At 43.9% G+C, this 25522-nt stretch overlaps 1 protein-coding gene across 1 annotated transcript in view; it reads right to left on the minus strand.

Moving 5' to 3' along the window:
• The window catches only part of ADAMTS20 (ADAM metallopeptidase with thrombospondin type 1 motif 20), a 1033120-nt gene that overhangs the window by 968868 nt on the left and 38730 nt on the right, over nucleotides 1–25522 (minus strand). The window contains exon 2 of the mRNA XM_086919514.1: nucleotides 4596–4679. Coding sequence (XP_086775640.1) covers nucleotides 4596–4679 — 84 coding nt within the window. The remainder of the gene's footprint in view (nucleotides 1–4595; nucleotides 4680–25522) is intronic.

Consider the following 25522-nt stretch of genomic DNA (forward strand, 5'->3'; position numbering starts at 1 on the left):
ACCTACTAAATCCTTCATCCAGACACTTATACATCCACTCATTCTTCAATATGTAAGACATATTTTAACTTTACAGAAACATACAGTCACTGGATGTTGTCATCAGTGATGTCATCAGTGATGTCATTTGAGATGTCATCAGTGATGTCATCAGTGATGTCACTAACCATGTCATGAATGATGTAATATGTGACATCATCAGCAGTGGATTGCGGGTGCGCGATATATAGTTAGCGCTTATAACTATATATGGAATTTCAATGGTTTTATGCGAGTAAAATAAGGTTTTTTAAATGCTAATCCCTAACTATATATGGTCTATAACCTATGGTTTTTTCAGTGAATTTTCAAGGTTTTGTAAATGCAAATTCCTAACTATATATGGTCTATAACCTATGGTTTTTTCTGTGAATTTCATTGGTTTTTTAAAAGCTAATATCTATAGCTGTAAAATATATTCTTTATTAAGTGACATATCACGTAGCCCGTGAGACGCCTCATGATGCATCGCATAACCGTGACGTATCGTCTCTGCAGCGCAAACCAAACCCAAAACGTAAGCGCGCCAAAACACGCTTAAAGATATATATATATTTTTTTAACCTTAATTAGACAAAATCCACACGTGCACATATCACAAACGTTAAAAAAACACAATATGTCGGACTCCCGTTACGCTGCCGGTTAGCTGCCCGGTTAACGTACCAGGAAGCACCTTTACCGCGAAAAATCGCATTTTTTTTTTCACCCCCCCAGGGAACTTTAATAGCCCCCTCATCAATCCTAGGGGTTCAGGAGGGGTCTGCCTTACCCCTTTCATTCATTTACACCTTTTTTTTTTCCACCTCTTGTCTCTCGATCCCACAGAGAGACAAGATGGCGGCCGCTCCAGACTGTTTACAATGATAACAGCCAATCAGCTTCTCCTCAGACTCCCGTTACACTGCCGGTTAGCTGCCCGGGTCGCGTACCAAGACGCGTCTCTACGGCGAAAAAATCGGATTTTTTTTTTGGGCCCAGCGTGGCTCTATAATATCCCCTCATCAATCCTAGGGGGTCAGAAGGGGTCTACCTTGCCCCCTTTCCTTCATTTCCTCCTTTGTTTTGGCCTCCTCTTGTCTCTCGATCCTACCGAGAGACAAGATGGCGGCCGCACCGGACTGTTTACAATGTTGACAGCCAATCAGCTATCTCGTCAGACTCCCGTTACACTGCCGGTTAGCTTCCCGGTTAGCTGCCCGGTTCGCGTACCAAGACGCGTCTCTACGGCGAAAAAATATATATATACATATACATATATATATTCAGGGTATGTTTTTAGCTTTTATGAAGGCATCTTTCCTTTTCAGAGGTGACCATCCTTAGAAATATTGACACACATGCTGTTCTAAATGGAAGTGGTCTCCTGAAGGTATCATCTCAGTGCTTTATTATTTTATTACAATGTCCTTAATTTAGAAGTAACACTGTCAAGTGATATTAAATGTAAAACAACCTTACATTTGTGTACAAATAGGGATCAAAAGTAGCATCAAACATCCCCACAGTTGTAAACTCCTATCCATACATGACTGAAGAAAATACAAATTGCAATACCAGTTAAGAAAGAGAAAACACAAGATAGCTCCACAGTTGCAGTGACAAAGTAGCATACAATGACGGTCTAGAAGAGGGAGCGAGAGAACACCTTCTCACCTGAATGTTATTCCCCATTACCAGCTCATTATCTCATAATAGTATTTTATCGCCACGGAGCTACCGCATAGTACTGGTAATTGTGTGAGTTTAATTATTATAGAGAATAAAATCCTGGGACTACATCATGTTATGCTATCAAAATATCCATGCATCTTACTACCCAGCTGTGGGTACAATATGGCTCCTATCTGCCTAGTCCTGTAAATTGTTGGACGCAGCATTCCCAGTTTGGCAATAATCTTGCATTATTTCACGCACATATTTCCATATGGCGGTGATGACACATGGCTGGTGGAATGCCTTAAAGTTTACATCTGTGTTCATCTGGCTGGACGCGGACGTGATACTAAACAGAGAGGAGAGGCATGGCAGAGTTTTATATAATGTGATATAATGTTGCGAATGTGATCCCAGATGGAAGTCCTTGAATCTGTGAACTATAATAAATCTTAAGAGCCGCGGTGCTCGGGTCACACTGACGACACAAGGCTGGTCTCCACTGTTATACACTACACTGCAAAGAGATTACCCTCCTACCATCAGAACTTAAATACCTATTGAAGGAATGACGAGTCCTAGTCAGTGACGTTCTGCAAACAGCTGCATTGATCGTTATTCTATTGGGCAGGCGGTGAAGCTGTTTGTATACAAATGTACCCGAGCCTCAATGGGTATGCTACCCTACTACCTACGGTTGTATGGGCTACTTGTAGATGTCGCAAGGTTTCATTTTCTTTCTGGGGAAAGCCTTTATGGAAGGTAAGAAAATGTTTTTGTCACGATCCTCCACATCACCTATGAAATACATAATTTGTTTTTCAAGAAACTGCCTTCATTTGCCTATGCCTAAAGCAGACTTCCCTCTGCTTTTTTTAAATGTAAAAAATGCGACCTCGAGGAAAATAAAATATACTTTAATAAAGCTACATACAGTATCAGAAGAAAGCATGACATCAAACAGAGAAACTAAAATAAAGAAAGCAAAGAACAAAATGTGCAAGCAGTGTTGCGGAGTGGCAAGGGTGAGAGCTGAGGGACAGCCCTACTCAGAAGGCTATCACACGGAAATGGAGAGTGGTAAGCAAAGAGGGTTTTACATTGTGGACCCTGACTCCGTTTTTTCCATTATGGTGCAGAAGATGCGTGGTGTGTGTGAGATCTAGTTGGGGTGGGGAAACAGCCATTACAACGCAATTTTCACAACGCACTACCATTACAACGAAACTTTTACGATGCAGGATCCATTACAACGCATGCCATTACAACGCATGCCATTACAACGCAGATGCTATTACAATGCATGCCATTACAACCTAAGTATGGGTAAGTATTTAAATTAATTTTAACCCCTACACTATCCAACACTTACCCTACTATTACATCCCCCTGGAGTTAGAATATTAATTTTAACCCCTACACTATCCAACATTTACACTACTATTACATTCCCATTAATTAAAATTTAAAAAAAAATATTTACCTATACTTTCGTTGTAATGGCAGGCGTTGTAATAGCATCTGCGTTGTAATGGCATGTGTTGTAATGGCATGCGTTGTAATGGATCCTGCGTTGTAAACGTTTTGTTGTAATGGTATGCGTTGTGAATGTATGCGTTGTATCGTCATACATTCGTTGGGGTGTACTGAAAGAAATGGAAGCACTAAGAACTTGGATTGCACAGGATGATCCAGGGACTGTGATTTAAAGAACAGAGGGCCCTGGGATAGTTAATAGAAATACTCGAGTATCTAGTCAGCATTTGAGCCTCTGACAGTCATTCTAACTGGTTCCCTCAACAGGATCCAATGAAGGTACATATGATGGGAAACCAAAAGAGATCAAGTGATGAAGCTGATCACAAAATTGTAATTTTCCCAGCAAACAGTTTATAAGAACATCTCCTGCTGGCACTAGGCAATAAGTGTTTAGCATTGCCAAAACCACTATAAAAGATGGAGAAAGCTCACACATAGATTGTTCTTTTAGGTGATATGGCCTCATATTATTCTTCAGATCCTCCAGCATGGCTTAGATCTTTGTCCCAATAGGGGTTTATATGCACAACTACTTCCATTTTATAATCCCGTTTGTTGTACAGCGCAAGGATGATCCTGTTTCAAAGCATTTAATAAGAAAATACTGCATCTACTTGGGCTGCCAGTCCAGGTGAAAAGCCTGATTTAGAATATGGTGGCTGGCCCACCAGACTGCCTTTCAGCAGAGTCTATGGTCTCTGTGCCCCTGGCAAAGGTCCCGCCACCATATTTAGAGATCGCCAACAGGCAGGTGGGTATCTTCAGTAGAGCTGGCACTGCAGTGGTGCACTGAAGGCAGTGAAGCTTTGAGAAGGAGGCTCCATTACTGATGCCCCCGTTAAGCAAAGATTTTAGCTTCCCAAGAATAAACTCCCAACGCAGGAGTTCATCTTGAAAAACAAAAAAACAGTTACCACCAAACTACAGAATGGAGTTTTCTCCCTTAGTGTGATGGTCATTTTCTCGTCCATGGACAGCCATGGCGATATCTGGCAGGGAATTCTAGTGATGACCAGCCCAGCAAGAATAGGGTGAGGTAGCTGCCACTCTGACCAGACTCCATGTAGAAGATGCCCAAGGTTTCCAGTGGTAGAGCCAACTGAGAGTGTATCATTGAAAACCCAACACTTCACCCAACTGTAAATAAAGAAGTCCTGTGGGTTTGGTGTGGAAGGAGCATTGCTGATTTATGGCTCGATTACCACTCCACCCAACTCTAAATGACCCTACGTCTTCATTGACCAGAGCCTAAATGCGATTTAATTTGTTCTGTTATTGATGTGTGTACAGTATGGACTGTAAGAGAAGAAATCAAAGTATAATATTTTTGCACCAAACACACAACAGACGTCTTCACTTACCTCATCATTATGGATTATTAATAACTTTACAATCGTGATGTTAATAAGATTTCCAATGCTTGGGTCTTTATATATTGCTGCTACCTAGATATAAAACATGCACTTTTGTTAGGTTATTTTAAAGCATATGCTATATTTCTTGAACAAAATTTAAATTTATGATGAAAACAGCAATACAATCAAGCAGTAATTGCACATACAGAATCATTATTTATTTTGCTTTACTTTTAGTATTTATTAGCACACCAGATCAAAAAAACGTAAGATCTACTTGTAGCTGTAGTCATTGACATTGTATACAGTTGGACATAATCTTGAGAATGAGTAATATCCTGCAGCAGTATGGTATCAAGACAGGTGGACATGGAATGCTATCCGAACCAGTCACCTTCTAGTCCATTGGAAGAAGAGAAACACTTTGATGAACACTAGCACGAAAGGCAGCTTCAGTGTTTGGAAGAGGGCCAGAAACCCTGGTTCAGACCACACATCAGAAAGATGCAGGCAGTGCAGATTCCCAAATGTGACATTTACTGATCGACGATCATTGACAGCACAGTGAACCTGCAAGGACTTAATCAGCAGATGAAGCCACTACAACAAGGTTTAAGTGAAAATGTATGAGAAACCGCCAGCAGACACTAGCTCTAAACAGAAACTTCTCTTCTACGCAAACCTGGAAAACAGCTGGCCACGAGATGATTGCATTTGCAAGACAGGTGGGTTCCACATATCATAAATTCCACGTAGCTAAACCTGCTGCACAGGCAAATACAGGAGAGATCAAAAGAAGTGATGCGGGTTAGTCCTTTGACATACACAGGTCTTACTTGCTGTTGCATAAAAGTTGACCCATCATTGCACCACTTCCAGAGTGGCCTCCATGAGAGTGGCTTTATTTGATACAGAACATCATAGATGTTGAATAGAAGGTGACAGAGTGCCTTCCAGACATCGTTGTGATGTAGGCAAATAAACCAGATGCATGCGCTATAGACACCCTACGGCTCAGACTAAGGTAAGCGAATGCAGAATGTCAAGACGGAAATATGGAAAGTATTGCGCTGCGAAAAAGAACATGTATGCCTGAGAACTTTAAGAGCGTTTAGGAAACAGCTAGAACCCATTTGTTTCCAATCCAACAAAACGATCATTTTAACAACTCACAGCAGCTTTAATACTCCAGAATGTCTGCCTCATTGGCCCGGAGACACGTCTTTCCGAATGATCTGTGCACCGCACACATTTCTACTCCTTCATTCAGAAGACACATGCCCAGCATAAACAATCGGTGTTATTTACACTGCAACATGTGCACGAAGTGCAGGGTGTAAGCCAGTATTCTAGCTTGGTTAACACTGCAGTTCTATGCTACGTGAAACTAAAAATGTAAGATTAAGGGTGAAAGAGCAGCCTTACAAGGCACATCTACTCACAGGTGATCTGGGGTGTGGCAGTGGCACGTGAGGAGGCTGTAGTGATCTGGAGTTCTGGCTCTAGAATAAACACAAACTCCATAAATCAATTCGAAATAAAGGGGATATTTACTGTATGTCAGAGCGTTGTGTTACTCCAAAATTGGTAACGCCACACTCTGAATTTTTTTTAACGCAGAGATGTGCTGTATTTACAAAAATACAGCGCATCCCTGCATTTCATCTAGAGCTATTCATAACAAGGAAGTGGTGGTGAGCTGCACACCTGCGTTATTCAGTTTTATCTTGCTCCATGCTTAAACTTACCAGTACAATCTTATTTGAAAAAAATGGCTTTTCAATAATACGCTACTCATTTTATACGCCTGCAAACATTGTTTACAATGCCCGTTTTACTTTAACCTCTCGTGATAATCCCTAAATACATATGCATCAGCTCTAAACATCAACTTACAACGCTGCTTCCGTGCTTATGATTTATCGCTGGAACCTTTTGTATTGTCTGTAACACATACACAACAGCACATAAACTCATTTCAAGTGAGTCATACCTCCCAGTTTATCACTAATGCCCTTCATTATTACACAGAGTTTTAGGCTCATTGCCTGGCCAAAGGGCAGGACCTGTGGATGGCACCCTCTGCCCATAGTCAAAAGCAGTGCAAAACAAGATTTGACAACTAGCAAACGGTTGGGTGCAGCCAAAGGCTCAAAACTAGACCCTTTTAGTCAAGCCCCATGTGCACAGCAAAAGACAGCTGCAGTGAGGAGTTGACCATCCATGGAGGTTTGGCTTGTTCAAAGTCCAGACCTTGCACCCAGTCACTGCTGTACATGATATTGGGTGTAGAACCTGGCCAAAGGCTAAGCTCTACGCCCAACTTCTACTTTGTACAGCATACATTTGCTTTCATAGAAGATGGATGTACTTACTATATATCAAAAATGTTGTTAAATGAAAGTTATGGTTTCTAAGTACTCCAATGTACTATAACATTTGTTTAACTCCTTATCAGCGTCGAACGTTCAGCGCCCAGTGCTGAACGTTCGGATAAAAAAGGGTGCGGACCCGTCGGGCAACAGTCGTGCGCAGCACTGGCAAGGTAGTGCTCGCGATGACCGTTGGCCGACGGCAGCACTTAAAGGGTTAAACAAGCCATATATATTCCATTAAAAAACTTCAGTAAAAAGGGCATTATGATGACAATACAAAACCTAAAATCCACTAAATTGAGTATTGCAACAATGATTCTAGCCTGTATACATTGCTCATGACCTTGCTTATTCAATAAATATTACAAGAAGTACTTTGGGAAGAGAAGAAAAACAATGTCTTTCTAATTCTAGTAATTATTGGATTGCTCAATTAATTGAAACTAAATCATGTGTCCTACGCTGAGCAAGTTGATATTTAATGAATTGTGAGGAGCTGTTTGTCAAAGAACAAACAGTAGGTTATTGTGTATGTTGTTTAACTGTTGAGTTCCGAGCTCTTACCCCCACACTACTTTCCTAAGAAGCCTTTGATTGCTCACCCTCGCTACACTGAGAGTCAAATATGGAAAGGGTGTACTTGGCCCAGTTTGCAGAGCTATAGTATGACACAATCCCAGAAGAATAAATCAAATGACCTGAACCACTGTGGTTGCAGCCCTGTAGTCCCTGTCTGACTGGTGCCTACGGTACGCAGTCTGACAACAAGCATTGCTGATGCAAAAGCCTCAATAATCTCGACTATGCAAGCTGCTAGGAAGTTGGCTGGCTGGATGTCAACTAAGCTTCTTCCACCATGTCTGGAAAGAAAAAGGTAACCCGGCAGGGCTACGTAGTAGAATCTTTCATGCTGCCTGGAGAAACGAAATCCATCAGGCAACCTTGGCCTTGGGAGCAGTCAGAATTATTATAAAGTTTATAGGGAATATAGTACCTGTTGATCATAAATACATCTTTCAGGTTCAAGTGGAAGATGAAGTCAATGGAGCCTCGTGAGGTATTTTTCTAGTGTTCAAGATCACAAGGTACATCACTATGCACTGGAGGTAAAAAAAAATTGAATATGTCACGTTAGTCCACATGCGTTTACAACGCATGCCATTTCAACGCGGTCCTTACAAGGACCACATTGCTAGATCGCATATCTTAACAACGCAAGTCAGAAAAACAACTTGCTGTAGGGGGCGCTGGATGTTGGAATAGTATACTTTACAATTCCAACTCCAGTCTGTGCAACAGTAGAGGAGGTATTGGATTTTATTTGGAACACTTTCTGAACCCTAACGCAAGTTGTTGATCCGACTTGCGTTGTAAAGGTATGGGATGTACCAATGAGGTTGTTGTAACGACCACGTTGTAATGGCATGCCACCCAACCTTACTTGTAGATCTCACCTAAGACTTGTTTGATGGTAAAGCCAAAGAGTGGCTCTCCTAGCTTACTGGTTGATCTTTCTTGGCCTTCTGCTGCTCCTCCACTTGCCACCTGCTCTCCCACCTGTTAGTGAGCCTCATGGTTCTCTCCTGCACCGTTTTTATTTACCCTTTACATGATGGTGATCTCAATGATGTTCTTCTTTCTTCCTCTTCTGCCTGGAATCTAAGGACCCTATTTAATCCTAGTTTGTGACGACAGTTCTTCAGAGCATTCACAACTACCATGAGTTGATTACAGTTACTTAGCAGAAGAAATAATACCAAGCGCATTACCCCTCCACACTGCTAATGTTCTGATTAACACACTGCTTGCTAATAGTAAACTAGATGATTGCAACAACCTAATACTGCGACCCAATATACTGTTTCTCAGCACAAGAAAATGTTGCATTTTGCAACATACACACTGTTCAAATTGCACCGCTAATCACAAAGCACTGCACAATAAAATGAGGGCGGCTGGCTCTAACACACAAAGTGCACAGAACATGTTTTCCACCCAACCTCTCCCATCCAGGGCTAACGGCACCTCTTGGAAACCCCAGTCCCAACTAGATGCACCCTGCATGAACATACAAATATCCTCCCAGAGGAAATATGGTGCAAGCAGTACGGGAATTAGTCTATATATGTACCAACAGCTAACTGGTGTCTCGCTGCACATGTGTTCTATGGTGAAGCGCAGCTGTGCTTACTATGATAATTGTAACCTACATATGCAAACACCAGTTCAACACGTGCAACACAGCACAAGTCAAATGTAATTAACTGCACATTTCCATGAGCATTTTTTTACAAAAAGTGATAAGTGGAAGCAAGGGGATTAATAGATGACTGGCAAATGAAAAGGAAGTGCTTATTGTTTTCCGATCAAATATCATTTCTCGAACGTAAATGGTCATATTTCTCTATAAGGGGGTGGAAAGGGAAGCAGCTGGAGATCCTGAAAAGGGTGCGTTCACAGTGCATTAACATTCAAAGTGATACAAAGAGCAAACACAAGTAAATATCTGTAAATATCAGCATTTCTTATTAATCAGCGCAGATTCCTTAGTGCACAGTGCCGGACTGGCAGTTGCGGGCACCGGGCATTTCCCCGGTGGGCTGTGGGGGTGGGGCCGGTTTTGTGGCCGCAGGGGGCCGCTTTTCTTACAGAGTGCCGATTTTGTAGCAGCGCTGCAAAATCGGCCCTCTGTAAGAAAAGCGGTAGCAGTGCTTTGCGAGTAACAACTCCCTCCCATTACCAGGGCCGGTGGAGAAGCAACCTGCTAGGGCTGGATGCTGGTCTCAGCCCGGCTATGTTAGTGCACACAGGAAGGATGGTAACTTCCTTTCAAGAGTTTCAAACTTTAAATAAATAAAGTTATAGTAATTCTGAGAAATCAAATAAACAACATAAAAAACACAAGCGACGAGAGGCCAGGAGGAACGTTCTGGGCAGTAAACAGTTCAAGTTTCTTTACAAGGGATTGTGTTTTGGCGCCGCTCCTGCCACCGAACACTGACTGTCCTCACAGAAAGACAGGTTCAATAAGGCAGTACTCGTTGTCCATACAATTGAGACGGTTGCACACTCTAATAACATTGGCACCACCTTCTGCCGTTCTGCAAAAAAGAAGCGTTTTGGGGCAGCTTTGCATTTTCACTGATGATTCTAGGATTTCCACCCCTTGCCTGTCAAGAATTCGGATTGCCTTTAAGGCGCTGTGAAGGCTCACACAGATGACATTAAACCCAGGCTCAGTTTTCTATCCACCTCTGGTGTGCTGGTAACTTTCTCAGTAAACCATAATTAAACGACCTATTAGTACATGACAAAACAATGACCACACACGGCACCGTTGTGGCACTGGTGCGCCAGGTGCGGGGACATGCCGACAGCGTAGGGAAATGGCCAATCACCTCTGCATGGCTTGACATAAGCCACATGTGATTGGCCATACAGTGCGGCACTGAGCACAGCCACCACCCACGCGCGGCACCATCCAGCTGCAGTCTTCGTGGTGTCTACTCAGCCAATCCTGGCGCACTGCCAGGATTGGCTAAGAGCAGGGGTTACCACTGCCCATAATGAGATCCGGGGTGCCCCGGGTACCTGCCTGTCTGGGTGCTATAGGGGAGGAGGAGGAGGGAAGGTCTACTACTGCCTGTGCACAGAAAGAACAAACAAGCATTTACAATGCAACGGTTTCGCCTTTTCAAAAGTTAGAGCTATTGGCATTGTAAATGACAAAATATTTATTTATGTGTTGGTTTTGAAAACAGATAAATAAATGGCATTCTCATTTACATTGCCAATAGCTTAATCTCTCGCAAGTGTGAGAACTATTTTACCCTACTGGACGAGCTCAGCAGACAGCAATTACTACCACACACACACACACCCAGAGCCACAGACACCCAGAGCCACAGACACCCAGAGCTACACACACAGCCAGCCACACACACCCAGAGCCACACACACACACACCCAGAGCCAAACACACACACACACCCAGAGCCACACACACACACACACACAAAGCCAAACACTCTCAGTTCCTTAGGTTTCCAGCAGTGCCCCTGTGGGCCTGACCCTGGGAGGTAGTTTCCAGATTCCCCTAGGTACCTGGCTGATGCATGAGAGCGGGGTGCAGGACCGATGGTATCATTTAATGGTGAGGGGGCAGTAAGGACCCTCCTACACACAAAGCAGTTCAGCCATAGTTGTCCTTTAGACGCTCGCCACTGACGTCTGATTCCCCTCCCAGGCAGCCTGGACCCACATGCACACACACACTATGGAGGCGGTGGGCCTGCTCCACACCTACGCAGTGATTAGTAGTGTAGACCCGACCCTACGCTGCCACTCACAGTGTGATGTGCCCCCCCCGCCAGCACCTGACAAGCTGACACACTTAGGAGGAGCCAGCTCATTGAAGCTCAGGGCTCAGTTTTCTGTCAGAGACGCGCACAGCCTGCATGCCCGGTGCCCCGGCCCCTCCGAGTCCCGGACTCTCCCTGGAGGAAGTTACGACACTTCAAAGGAACCGATGTGAAATGCCGCTGCACCGTACCGGCGAGTGCCGGTCCACTTTAAGCACTGAGGCACACCACCTAGGACACAACAAACAGAGAGCTCTTGCAAAGGCGGGACAGGACGTGCGCAGAGGCTGCACTTCACAAACACCCCCAGCAATAAAAGACAAGAACTGGTGACGTACACCTCGCATGAGAGCTGCGCCGGGGCCTCTCCGCGGGGACGTGCGGGGGCCGAGAATCCCAAATGCACCACAAACACCCCGCTAATGAGGAGGTCTACCTGCGCTCAGCAAGTCACCTGCCCTCGTCACTATTTGCTGTTTTGGCCACAGGATAACACACTGACACGCACCCTTAAAGACCTGTACGCTTACGGTCACAGCCTCTTTATTGACCTTATGACGCATTTCTGACCCTTCTTACCCACACAGAATTTGGGGGGATACTCAGACTACATAAAAATACACTTCCTCATACTTGTGTTGCCAGTGCTGCACATTCACAACACACTACAATAACCGTTCCAGCTACTTCATGTAGTAAACTCTGCAAAATACTCTGGTCTTCCACTGCTGCACATAACTCCAGTGGCACTGGTAATAGGTTACTTAGAGCTGGTTGTTTATGGGTATAATTTATTTACAAATAAAGTACACAAAATGGTGTGTTTGTTTATGAAAATAGCCGGAATTTGTTTGGACGTCAAAAGTACTGAAACAAAATATTTTCGTGCAATCATAAGTAGGCTCGTACTCACTTAAAAGTGGTGCCTTGGCTTGCACTCTGCTTCATGAATACCAACGCACTCGCTCACGAATGACATCACCAGTCCTTTTTGCGTCACTCACCAGAGGACAGTTTTTTATTGCCTCGCGCCACTTCACTGCACTAAATACCTGGGAAGCCGCGTTGCTGGAAGACGAGAAGGCAGCAAATCGAAGCCGCGCGCTGGTCCTCGAGCGATCACACAAGCGCACGCATTGATCATCATTGCGCACAGCCAGGAAGGAAGGCTAAAGGGCACACACGAGCGGGGCATCGGGACTTTAAAACACTCTAATCACGCACTTTAATTGGATAATTATGCCAGCAGTGATCAAGAGCTGTAGGAGAGAAGGGGAGAGTTGCCTCGATGCAAGCGGACGAGTACCGCGTGTGGACGCATTTATTGAAGCCATGTGGAAGCAGGCTATTTTTTAAATTTTAATGTAAGCAAAATATGCGGGGCAGTAGGATTCCAGCAAGTAAGTGGGTCACACAACATTGAAGATAAAGTGCTTGGGGTATCACATTTCATGAAACGTTTAAAAGAAAAAACATGTGCCTGGCTGAGCAGTCCCAAATTTCGAGGAAAGCGAGTGGGTAATAGTGAACAAGAGTGTGGGAATTGAAATATAATTCCCAGAACATCGAATTGTAAAAGGAGACGAGAGCGCGATGGAGGAGAGCTCGGGGCGTGTTTTTCGTGCTCTCCCCTTCCCATAGGCTGGAAGGTAAAATTCCATCCAATTGGAAGAGGAGAGGGAGGAACTTAAAAAAAGACACAGAAAAGCCCCCGAATTGCGTTCCGACGGAGAAAGAGTGATTGACAGCCAATCTCTTCCAATGGCTAGCCTCCATTTATGGAGCTAGCCAATTGAAGACAGAGGCGGGTCAAAGCCCCCTACTGTAGAATTGTAAGATTTCGCCTGGGCGAGCACTGCTTCGCAGTGCTACGGCTAGGCGAAACCTAAAAACGAGGAGAAATAAAAGCACTCCTCCCTGTTGCGCCACACAGGATGACTTTATAAGGCCTTGTAAATATGAGCAGGCACACTGTACTCCCGGTGCATCAAAAAAAGTGACGCACCGGCAGCACAATGGGCAGGTAAATAAACCCCTGAGTGTGTGTATTTATGCTACATAGAACCAGACATCAGATCGCAACTTCAATGATACTTCAAGAGGGATTTACTACAGCAGCCCACTCTCCATTAAACCTTTTCTCTACATCTAGACAAACGTTTACACCTGCCATAATTCACATCTGTGTGAAAGTGTGCGTTTATTGACAACATTGACTTACTTAAAGCATCAGTGAGCAGCAATGTGAGCTTTTGACCTCAGAGTGTGGTAGAAAAGAGTGCCTCTAGCAGAATGAGGGAAGGGAATGTTTCACTAAGTTGTATCCCGCAATCATGGTAATAAGAGACAACCGAATGCCTATTTAAAGAGAGGTCTTCTATGTCACTGCCTTCTTGAGACCAATTTTTAATATCTTAACATAGTTGGATTACTGATCTTCTTACCTTTGCAACGCAAAGTTAGGAGGGTTGTTGCAAAGCACATTCCCCACCTCACAAACATGCTGTCTTTGAAAAGCATAGACTAGTCACATGCTGCGAACAATCACAAATGGCCACCAGAAACTCTTTGAGCATGGAGCACTGGTGGTGGAAAGATATGTAGATGATTCAGTTCTAAAAACTGGAATAAAAACACTGCTGAGGTAAAACACATACAGTTAATTGATATTATGTAAATGGGCACAGAGCAGAGAAGCTACTACATATATCTGTTCCACCGAGGCATTTTTGGGAAATATTTCTGATAGCAGGTTTTCATAAAAACACATTTCTTTATAAATATTTTCATTTTTCAATAGTTTTTTTAAAACCCCGCAAAATATAAATAGCTATCTCAGAGCACTTGGAGATTGGGGGTTGGGGAGGTTGATTTTACATAATTAGAAATGCTAGGGGACCAAGGGTACGTGAATCAAAAGTAATCAGAAAACATTTCTATCAGGCAAAATGTTGAGTCTCTCCATTAGTGGATAAGCCTTTAAAGTGAAGGTGAATGGTGTCAGCATTTTGGGTAACAATTAAAGCATTTGCCTTGCAATTACTCATATGTATGGTTCTCCGCTTTTAAGTTTTGCCAAATGTTCGTTCCTTCCCTACAACGATCTTGCTTTCCCTCTTTATTTGTTTAACCTTTGTAGTTTGTCTGCAGTCATGACTCATTTATCAGTATGGTTCCGCTGATATTCTACTTGGCTGGCGTGTGCACATGGTGTTCTCTCATTGTTGCAAAACAAGGCTCTGTAATAGCCACACACGGACACCTCCTTTGATCCAGTCCCCCAGCTCACCAGGCAGCAGGTCCTGAGATTCCTTATTCTCACAGCCAAGTTACTCTCCACGAATAGACACTCAGGATTAGCAACTGAATCCACAACGTATTTGTTAATGCTCTTGTCAAGAACCTCAAAAAAGCCCCTGTACTGACTGTTCGCCAGAGAAGGCAAAAGACAGTTCAAAAGAAGAAATAATAAGATTCTATTACATACCCTGTTTTTAAAGACCGATCAGGCGCCCCCCACGACTAGAAGAGGAGCGCTCTTAGTTGCGCCACAGGACCGAGCCGAGCTCCCAATGGGCTAGAGAGGTGGGGGTCTGCAGGTGACATATGGGCAGGGATGGTCCCTGTGACGAAAAGGAAACCGAATCCTATGGGGGCTACTTAAGAGGGTACGTCCAGGACCTCCTTCTCTTTGTCTCCTGGGACCCTCTCGAGGTAGCGTCAGGAGCAGCAACAAAACGACGGCTGGGCCTGACGCGGGAAAATATAGGAACGAGGTGGGTACTGGGGGGCCGCGGCATAGTGTTTCTCATTTCTAGTATTGAGATGTGGTACCAAGTAGGCCAAGAACGGCTAAGGAGGGTGTTGGGAAGACCAAAATGGTGTGGGTGGAGTGGTCCTTGAGGAATTGGGTGACAGGGTTTTCCATCTATGCGGCCATCCTACAGTCTCACTCCATTGCATTCCACCTAGGTTTGTGCTATGTAAGTTTCACAACATGCATAATCCAAATATAACTTAAAACAAAATGACCAAGCTGAGGTCAAATAAAATGGACAAAATGTAACAATACTTCATATGTTTAGATCAAACAGAAATCAAAGGAAGAATGGGACAGAAGATACACCAGACAACAACAAAGTGATGAAAGGAATGCTTGAATTAATATCAGCCACCAGTGATCACTCAGAATCACGCCACACTCAAATATTTTTTTCCAAGTGGGCCAAACAGACTAGTGATGCGCAAAGCAATCCTGGTCCTTTTCAATAAGAGCAGTACAGTCCAAACTGCCAGTTGGAAACCCCCCTACAGGAATGCATGCAACACCAGCTCACTTGGGCCTCATCAATGAGGTGCAGCTTGAGTCGAGGGTACAGTGATCATGGGACCCTCATTTACAAGCAGACGCCATAGATGTTAGCCAGGTTTCTTATTGTATTACAACAGACTAGAGCAACCTGTGTGCGACTGGGAACCTGGGTGTATGATTATATATAAAAGCAGTGGTTCACCTGAAACTCATTTAAGAAATAAATACAAATTAGAAGAAAAGCAATTGAGTAGAACCAATGTATGGAAATATTCTGTCTAGCCTTAACGGAAAAAGAAACAAGCAAAAATCATAATTATTCAAAACTACTGTCTACATTTTAGGTCCAAATCTATATAAGGACAAAAACAAGTGATGGGTGTGTTGCGTCCCCAATGAAAAAACAAAGGAGAAGATAGTGAACATATATTGAAAGCTTAGTATGAGTTTGTATAGAACATACAACTTCCTTTTCCTTAATCTATACTACTATAATAAAGGAAGAACTTTGCATGTTTGAGGCGGGTAAACTCGGGAACCACAGCGCCAATCCACACACCCGATACATCATTGTAATCGTCAGGGTGTGCAGATGGGCATAGGCTATATAAATAAATAAAAATACGTTATTTAAGAAATTGACAATAAAAAAAGTAGTCCCTTGCAAGTAGCGACGGCCACGACCTGCGTGGTGAGGAGCGTCGTGCAGGAGCGGAAGAGGAGCGGCGGACATGGCATGGGGGAGGAGCAGTGACGAACGGCGGAATGGCGGTGAGGACCGGCGGACAGGCGTGAGGACCGGCGGACAGGCGGGAGGAGCGGTAAGCGGCGAGGAGCGGCGGAGCTGTGAAATGAGGAGCGCGGGGGAGGAGCGGCGGCTGATGTAAGGCTCCAGGCAGGCAGGGGTCGGGGCAGGCGGGGGACGGGGCGGGCAGGAGCCCGAGCTGCTTGACAATGTTAGGGCGGGCGAGGGCCGGGCTGCTGCACAATGTCGGGGCGGGCGGGGGTTCGGGAAGCCTGATTGCTCGCGGGGGACGGGGCGGGCAAGGGCTCGAGCTGCTTGACAATGTCAGGGCGGGCGGGGGGGCCGGGCTGCTGCACAATGTCGGGGCGGGCGGGGGTCCGGGAAGCCTGATTGCTCCCGGACAAGGTTGGGACGGGCTGCTAGTGGCTTATATATTGTTGGAATATCAGTAATGAAGCCAATCGACACGTTTGTGTGCAGCTTAATGTATTTAAATGCAGGCTATAAATACGTTTGTGTGCAACATATTCGGTATTACTCAGCCCGTTCATGTTCCTACAGGCCATCCTTCAAGGAAGCCCCACCCGGCCCGTGTTATTGGCATTTTCAAAGAACTGTTGATGAAACTAATATGTAGTGATAAAGATAGGGTAAGGATTAAAGTGGTTGGTACTGAGAACCAAGTATCGACAATCTTTAGAGTAGTTTCAGGGTATAAAGTTAACGTCATTAAAACGGATTGTCTGATAATCCACATTCTGACAACCTGACAGGCAAACTACATGAATAGGATCATTCATAGGGAGAACAACAGAGAATCAGACGCACAAATCACAAACTTGGCATCTACTCCTGAAACTGCAGAATAATACGAGGCTATGGTTATTCCTTGCACAGTCAAGAGGTCGAATTCAGATGATAAAGACACACTTCCTATCGAGGAGGAAGACTTACTCACTGTGACACAGTGCCAGTTGTCAGTCTGTGCCCCATTGCTACTTGTCTCCATAGTTTTATTGTTAGCCCAGTTGCTACTGTGTAAAAATCACGAACCTCTTCAGACTCATGCCACATCCAAGAAAAACACCAGACTGCAGGCAATAATGGACAGAGGCGCCTGACTAGATATCCAGCCTAAAAGTGAGTCAAAACCAAAACCACAAAGCAGTTGTAGCTTCAAGGCAAGAAAAGAGTGCATGGCAGTATTGAGAAGAACAGAGTGAGAGCAGAGGAGTGTGGAGGACGAGAGAGAGGTGTTGAGGTGTGAGCTGTGACAGTGAGACTAGAGAAGAGCGAGGCGAGAGGTGATCGAGGTGCGTTCACAGGGAGCTTTCGTGGGAGGAGGAGATTGGGAGAATCCAGAGTAGGCCATAGGAAGGGAGAGATGGTGAAGTGATAGCAACAGAAAGGAGGAAGAGGAGACCAGAGCCTGAGCACCGATTATGAACCAGTGACTACCAGGAAAGAGGCAGTCAGCCCTCTTCTACCACGGTCGTGAGAAAGAACTGTGACTTCAGGCCAGATGATTTGAGGGTATGGTGGAATACAGTTATACAAACGCACATCTAAGTACTGTAGAGAACAAGGGCATTTTCCCATCCACTGCACTATTAAACAGGGTGCGGCTAAAAGTGAGTAGTAGCTAATCTCAGTAGTAAATGCTGAAAATTTATGGACATTGTTTAGACGAGCAGACCCCCAGTATGCAATAGGGCCCATGTTAAAATGATATCCGAGAGACTCCTACAACCCTTGTCTTTTTCTGAAGGGTGTACAATAACCTACTCTTGGATGAGTCGATCATGTCATGTGCTTCCTTCCATAAACATACAAAATACCTGCAGCTCATTTGTTAGACCATATAAACATGTTGTCACTATCTAAATAAACAATCTACTGATCTGACTTGTTATACCCTTTATTAACACACCAACTTCCCCCTAGATAAGATTGTAACGGATATATACGTGACAACTGATACACCATGTTGAGGCCAGGAGAAATAAAGAACAGTGACTTCTTTTTTTACCTTCTGCCACGAAACCTCCATATTTTGCTCTTTCTGAAGGAGTGTTAGTTTAACTTTGGCAATTCCCAGATGAAGGATGTCCCCTTAGTCAAGTTTAGTGTTTACTAGTTAAGCAATTAGAATGGGATAAAGTGCAGGAATTATTTTACACATATTTGTTGTACTAAAATCCTATTCATCATGATATCCACTTGAAATTTCATGGATAGGGCATTATTCAGCCAGCATGCCATTTTTTCCCATTCATTTAATGTAGGGTGTACAATCCGAACAACTAAGGGTTCTGGAGGGATATGTGGGTGTTTTGCAATCAATTCTAAGTCCCAACGTAATAGTAATTATGCTACTAATAAATTACAGAGTTGTTTTTCATCTTTGACTGAATTTCAAATTAATTGATAGCGGTTTTGCAGCCGAATGTGAGCTTTAGCCAAAATGTGCAATTTACACCATATGATAATTTTATGTAAGCCATCTATAAGCCAATTAATCACTAGTCACTTGGAAGAATTCACAATTCACTCAAAGGTGATGTTGCGCCTCAAAAGCATTATTCAAATCTTCCATGGAGCTGGCATATAATTACCATATATGAATATTTACTGAAATTTACATTAGCATCTTGAGAGATGTAAGAATGTATAGCATGCAATAATGGAAAATTTCTAATTAATAAGTCCCTCTTATTATTAGTGTTGGAAGCCATCTTGAAAAATCAATGGACGATGCACTTGCATTGTGTGACGCATAACTTTCTATTCATATCACAAAATGTTCCAACTAATTTCATATGACCTTTTACAAGTGAGGCGCTTACATGATTAATTCCTGTTGTAGGTTACCTAGGTTGTTCGAAATGGTGCTGTTTGAAAAATGGTATTCTTCATTATTATGATGTAATGCAGCATTGACGTTTTCTAGTAAGGATAGCAAAAATATCAATGTGGAAGCCCTAGCATTTTCTCCTGGGATTTGCACTCATACACATTGCAGGCAGGGATATATCTTTTGCATAGTTACTGCTTTATATTTCTGTTTCAGCACTATTGCCAATTTATAAATTTGAAATGCACAGGATGAAAAGCAAAATATTTTGGTGACGCAGTAGTTCTAGGGGCATCTATAAATGTGGCTACTTTAATTCACAGTTTTATTTATGCCAAACTCAGCATGGGCATCAATAAAATGTTATAAGTTAACAGAAGGGGAGAGAGACTGTTCTGCCCGCATGTGAGATGTATCAGCTCTTGTGTTGGAAAGTACATTTTTAGGATCATTGATATGCAAGAACTGGTACAATGACACATCCTTGAGAAACCCCACATGGGACCCAAAAGTGAAGATCCAAACCCATCCCCCACCCTCACCCACCCAGTGAATAGGCACTTGGAGGATGCAAATTCAAATGGTCCTTTGCAATCCCCTTGGCTCTAAGCGTTTTCCTAGTGCAAAATTCTGTCCACACTGTCAAGTGCAGTTTGTTGGTTCATGAATACACTGTAAATGAATTAATTGCATCACCTAATGTACTTCGGTATCGGTAGACAAAGATTAACATTCGCTGCTGTGTTCAGTAGTCCTCAGGAGTGGCGTAGCAAGCTCAAGTGGTACCCGGTGCGGAAAAGTTCTTGTCACCCCCGGCTTGACAAAATGGCAAAAATATGTGGTAAAAACACATATTTATGCCATTTTGTCAAGCCGGGGCGACAAGTCAATGTGAAAAAATTCCCTGCACATATATGACCTGATCACTGAAAAGGAGCTAGATTGCCTATTTATCACCGAAACTTGGCTACGTGAATGGTCAAATCCTGACGTAGTGCATGCCCTGCCTCCCGGGTTCTCTATTTGCAGACAAGACCGGGTAAAACAGCGTGGTGGTGGGTTGGCTATTATCTACAGAGATACCCTAAAATGCTCAACTAAAGAGCTTACAGATATCAAAGGAGCTGAAAGCCTCAGTTTCTGAATCCAAGTGTGCGATACATTCGCTTTTGCAGGGGCACTGCTGTACCGCCCTCCTGGCCAACCCACGCAGTTTTTGGAGAGCATTGGGGAAGCCCTTAGTGATCTGACCCTTAGGTTCGCTAATTATACTCTATGAGGAGATGTGAATCTTCATTTGGATGACCCTAATGACCATCATGCATCCAGTTTTAAAGAAACGCTGCATGTTCTGGGGCTGACAATGAAGATATCAGAAGCGACCCACGAGGCTGGACACACTCTCGACTGCATTGGCTCCAACATGGACGCTATGACGGTTGAACCCTCTGTGCGGCAATCCTGGACCGATCACCATTTCATCAAATTTAGCTCCATGATAGAGGGAAAGAAGATAAAATCAAACAAGACATCAATAAAGGGTACATCCTTACCCTGCTGGGGGAAAATCATAGAGCATCCTGACCTTGGTAAATGGATGAAGGAGAGCAAACCTGCTCTCACAGGGAACACCACGGTTGACTATCAAAGATTTGAGAGCTGGATGACGGCGATTGGTAATCAGATTAAAAATCCAGTTAGAAGTTCCACTTCTAGGAAAAGGAAGATATCTGCATCCTGGTTCTCAGGTGAACTAAAAGAAATGCTAATGAAAGTTAGAGTTCTTGAGCGAAGGTGGCGACGTAACTATGGGAATGAAGAAAAAGAGGCATATAAGAAAGTAAGGAGGCCCTACCATGCCTCCATAAAAGGCGCGAAAGCCAAATACTTCACGTCACAAATTAAAGCTTCCAGTAACCAACAGAAAGAAATATTTAAAATTGTTAACAGCTTCAGAAAGCCCAAAGTATTAACTCGAGAGATCCCACTTTCCCAGACCCTCTGTGATGCGATAGCTAACTATTTCGTAATTAATTCTATCATAAATTCATCTCTTCAATCAGGCGAAATCCCCCTCCAATGGAAAGTGGCAGCCATTAGACCACTGTAGAAGAAGGCTGTGCAGGACCCTGCGACCCTTGCTAACCTGCGCCCTATCTCACTCCTCCCAGCACTTTGCGAATTAACAGATTCGTATGTTAATAAGCAACTCATGGCCTTCCTGGAAAAGAATGAAATTCTTCATCCATGCCAAGCAGGTTTCAGAGCACCCCATTCAACTGAATCTGCACTGTTGTCGTCAACTGAAACCATTCGAGCTGCATTGGATCAGGGCAAGATGGCAGTCCTGATCCTATTAGATCTGCAGTGTTCGATATGTTGTCCCACGCTATCCTTTTACAGTGTTTAGCAAATGCGGGTATAGCAGGAACCGTTTTAGAATGGTTTAAAAACTATTTGGCGCACAGGCGTCAGATCGTTATGTTGGGAAACTTTAGATCTGAGGAGAAAGTGCTGAATAGGGGAGTACCGCAATGCTCGAATTTGAGCCCCACATTGTTCAACCTATACATGGTTCCCCTGATCAAATTGATCTCCTCCTTCGGTATTAGCACAATTGCATATGCCAATGACACCCAGATGGTTTTGGTTCTTGATAAGAATCAAACCAAGGTGGAAATGACCATGAGAGAATGCCTCTCGGCAACATTTGCGTGGATGACAAACAATCATTTAAAGTGTAATTCTGCAAAAACAGAAATTCTGCCTTTTGGACCCAACAATTGTTTTTCTCCTCATGACTGGTGGCCTAAGGAAAAAACAGAAAAGGTTGGATGGTCAGGATGATTGACAGAAACTCACCGACTGAACTCTCCTTGAATCGGCAGAAGCTACCTCGTTACACGACGGGTCGCGGTTGAATGGTCCCCGCTCGCTGGCTTAAATTTGGTTCATTGACCAGACGCCCCCAGTATTCGTTTTCAAAATCAGCCAACAACACCAGCGCCTAAACATGTGAGCTGCCCTTCCACCTGATTGTGCACCGGGTTGCGGGCATCGCGTCTTCAGTCTATTACTTTGTGAAGCACAGACCTTCACTTCGAACTGCGGTACACCTACACCACGGCAACTTCTGTGCCCGCTGTGCAGATTAAACCGTTCCCAGTCCTTGTCCTGAGGATAACCTATAACATCAAAGGTTCGAAACGCGTTGACATCCCCAACCTGTGGCAAGACGAAAGGGTGCAGCTAGGGTGTAAATCATACTACTCCATTTGGCTCTAGCAGTGCAATCCTACAAAACATTCGACCACAGGTCCTGTGAGACAGGCAGGCACCCTTCTTCCACCTCAGTTCCGCCTGTCTCTTGGTTTTTAGTTCTAAGGACTGGATTCCCCTTTTCTTCTTTTTCCATGCACGAACAATGCACTAAATAGCATTTCGTACTTTGCAATTAACTTGGAATAGTATGTGTTTTACTGTCTTTGGTGTGATAATATGTTTTTTGTTTGACTCTTCGCCTTAAGTGTTTGGACATTTGTAAATTTGTATATTTGTAGATATTGTATACACGATTGCATGTTGCTGAACTAACTGTACTGACAGTCTCCTGTTTTTGTCTGTTGTTTTTGAAACTTATGAAATCTACGTTCAAATGAGAATAAATTTTCTTGGAATACAATTCCATTGGTCACGTAGTACATATTGGCTGCGTGGGTCCAGAGTTTTCTGTCAATCATCCTGACCAGCCAACCTTTTCTGTTTTTTCACTTGTTGAGATCCGGGCTGATCAGATGTAGGATCCAATACCTTCACTGTTTCACACATGGTGGCCTAAGGAGGCAGAGGCTCCACCAAAGACTATTAATGCAGCACGGAATCTGGGCATTAAATTTGACAACACCCTGTCCTTCACAGTCAAGCACAAGCAGTGGTTTGATATAGGTTATCCGGCGCCACTTAGAGAGTCCCACAATTTATTCTAGTCCAAACGTTATTTCTTACGGTGCTATAAGGTAGAAGGAACCACTTAATCCTTCCAAACATGAGCATACGCTTCAAACAAATTTTAACACTCCTTTAGCACACGTATATCATAGTACAATTATATATAGGTGTTGCCACACTTTTGAAACAATCACAGTACGTAGTTGTTTTTAGTACAAGTTTTGTATTTATTCTTGATCGCTGGAAGTTCTCCACACAGCCAACACATGTTTCGTTGTGACTGGGAGTGTAACCCACGACTTTTTCAAGGCTATTTCCAGATCTGTTCTCTCTTAGTTAATATGCGGTGATAATTCCAATCCGCATGGGGGTTCTACGGGGGTCTTCTGTTAAGGTATCCACTTTATGCTGTCCGCATTGACTTCACATCACACTTTATTTTAGCCGGCTTTCGCCCGTCCTGTTCGGTCCGTAAGTGCTCCCCGTTAACAATCAGCGCATCCGCTCCCGGGGTCCGGTTTGAGGAAATGCCAGGTGTACAAGCGGGCTGCGAGTGCTGAGGGCGATGTGCCAGGGACACTCCAACCCCCCTCCTGAGACCCATGGTGCAGTTAGCGCCATACTTTAAAGTGCTGATACACTCCATAACTAGGAGTATTTTTTGGAATGAGCATTCCGCTCTTCCCCTTTTTTAAGCACTTTATCACAATTTTTATTAATTTTTCACTTTCACGCCCCCAGGTTAGGGTGGACGATTAGAGAGTCCATACCGCCGGGGTTTATCTCTGTCCTGACGAATGCCTAGGTAAATTGAAACCACCCCTAAGGCTGAAACATGTTGACTGATTTAATTCTGAATTAACCATCCATTACCTTTGGCACTAAATTCAGACACATAAAACCTTGTATTCGTGTCCTAGGGATCATTTATTAAAGTTTTTGTAGATACCCTTTAGACACTTTTAATTTTAAGTTAACCTCACAACACACCTATTTCACACAACCAGCTCCGCAGTCTCCTGGCATCGCAGCACACCGAAGAGGCACTAGGCCTCTTTGGTGGGGCCCGTTGATGAAGCATGACACTGACTAGGTCGGTGTGTGAGGTCTTTCTTATCCACCCAAATAGGGTGTGATTTCCACTAGTTGTTTCGCTCCATCTACGTGGCTTTTTGGATACGTTAACCTCTCTTTCTTTGTTTATTTGTATAAAACCGGGGATCAAGAGAGTGTTCCTGAATTTCCCTGTCTCTCCCATTGTTATTTTGTACTGTATGTAACACAACAGAGTGTAGCAAGCATACAACATTCAATGCTCGCAGTGGTACAGTATCTATGACAGAAACATGCAGTATGTGTCACAGAATTCAAGTATTGATGTATACGCACACAGGGAGGTTACTAACATACTACAGGCAATGTGCGAAACATATGTACACACAGCATCCACAACAGGGATACAGAATGAAACACATACGACAATATTTATACCAGAAGGAGGTGCACTGGATGATGTAGCATGTTGTATCTACGGCCGGAAGACACAGGTACAATACTGAAACTGGTGTTTAGCGCATTCCGTCTCTTGTCTAAGCTTAGTACTCCCTCCCACGAGACAGAAAATCCCATTGTCGAGGTATCGAGGGTGGAGGCCCTGCGGACAGGTGTGGAAGGAGAGGCGACAGCGCACACAGAACCTTAGCACAGACAGTCACAGAAGGTTGCTGTTGTGCGCCACCTCCTCCTCCTGTGTCAGGCAACATGGGCAATGGGATGAACAAGGTAACGTGAACTGTGACTGCCCGTCATTTCTGTCCCATTATAATAGCAGAGGGTTTGTTAGTACCCAGCCTGGTCCAGGGCTTGATGTGATTAAACGGGAGCCTAGAAATTGTGAGAACATAAAATGCTGTCTGTTCACAAGCTGGTAAATGGAAGCAGCTGACACATTCCTCACAGAGATGTCAGATTGTCCCCCATATGAGATGTCAGTAGTTCACCAAGTCTTGATTTTCTTCCGGTGCATGCAGCTTTGGGTTTCTATTATGAACAGAAACACTTAGAGCAAGCAAAGATAAATTTAAAAAATCATATTTCAGAGAGAACCCACACGCTGCTGCCTCGGCAGAAAAACACAGAGTCTGCCAGGATGCCCCTGTCCTCCCCGTGACCCCGGGCGCCTCTGAGCTCCATGCCTGCTTCACAGCTGTTGTGAAGACTTCTCTTATCTACTTGTTAAATAAACAAGCAGATAAGAAATGTCTTAATGGCAGCCATGAAGCAGGTGAGCCAGTCCACCAAAAAGCCAAAGGGAGGCAATGAAAAACCCTCCTTTCCA

The sequence above is a fragment of the Lissotriton vulgaris genome, chromosome 1_1 (genome assembly GCF_964263255.1).
Source record: "Lissotriton vulgaris chromosome 1_1, aLisVul1.2, whole genome shotgun sequence".
NCBI lineage: Eukaryota > Metazoa > Chordata > Amphibia > Caudata > Salamandridae > Lissotriton > Lissotriton vulgaris.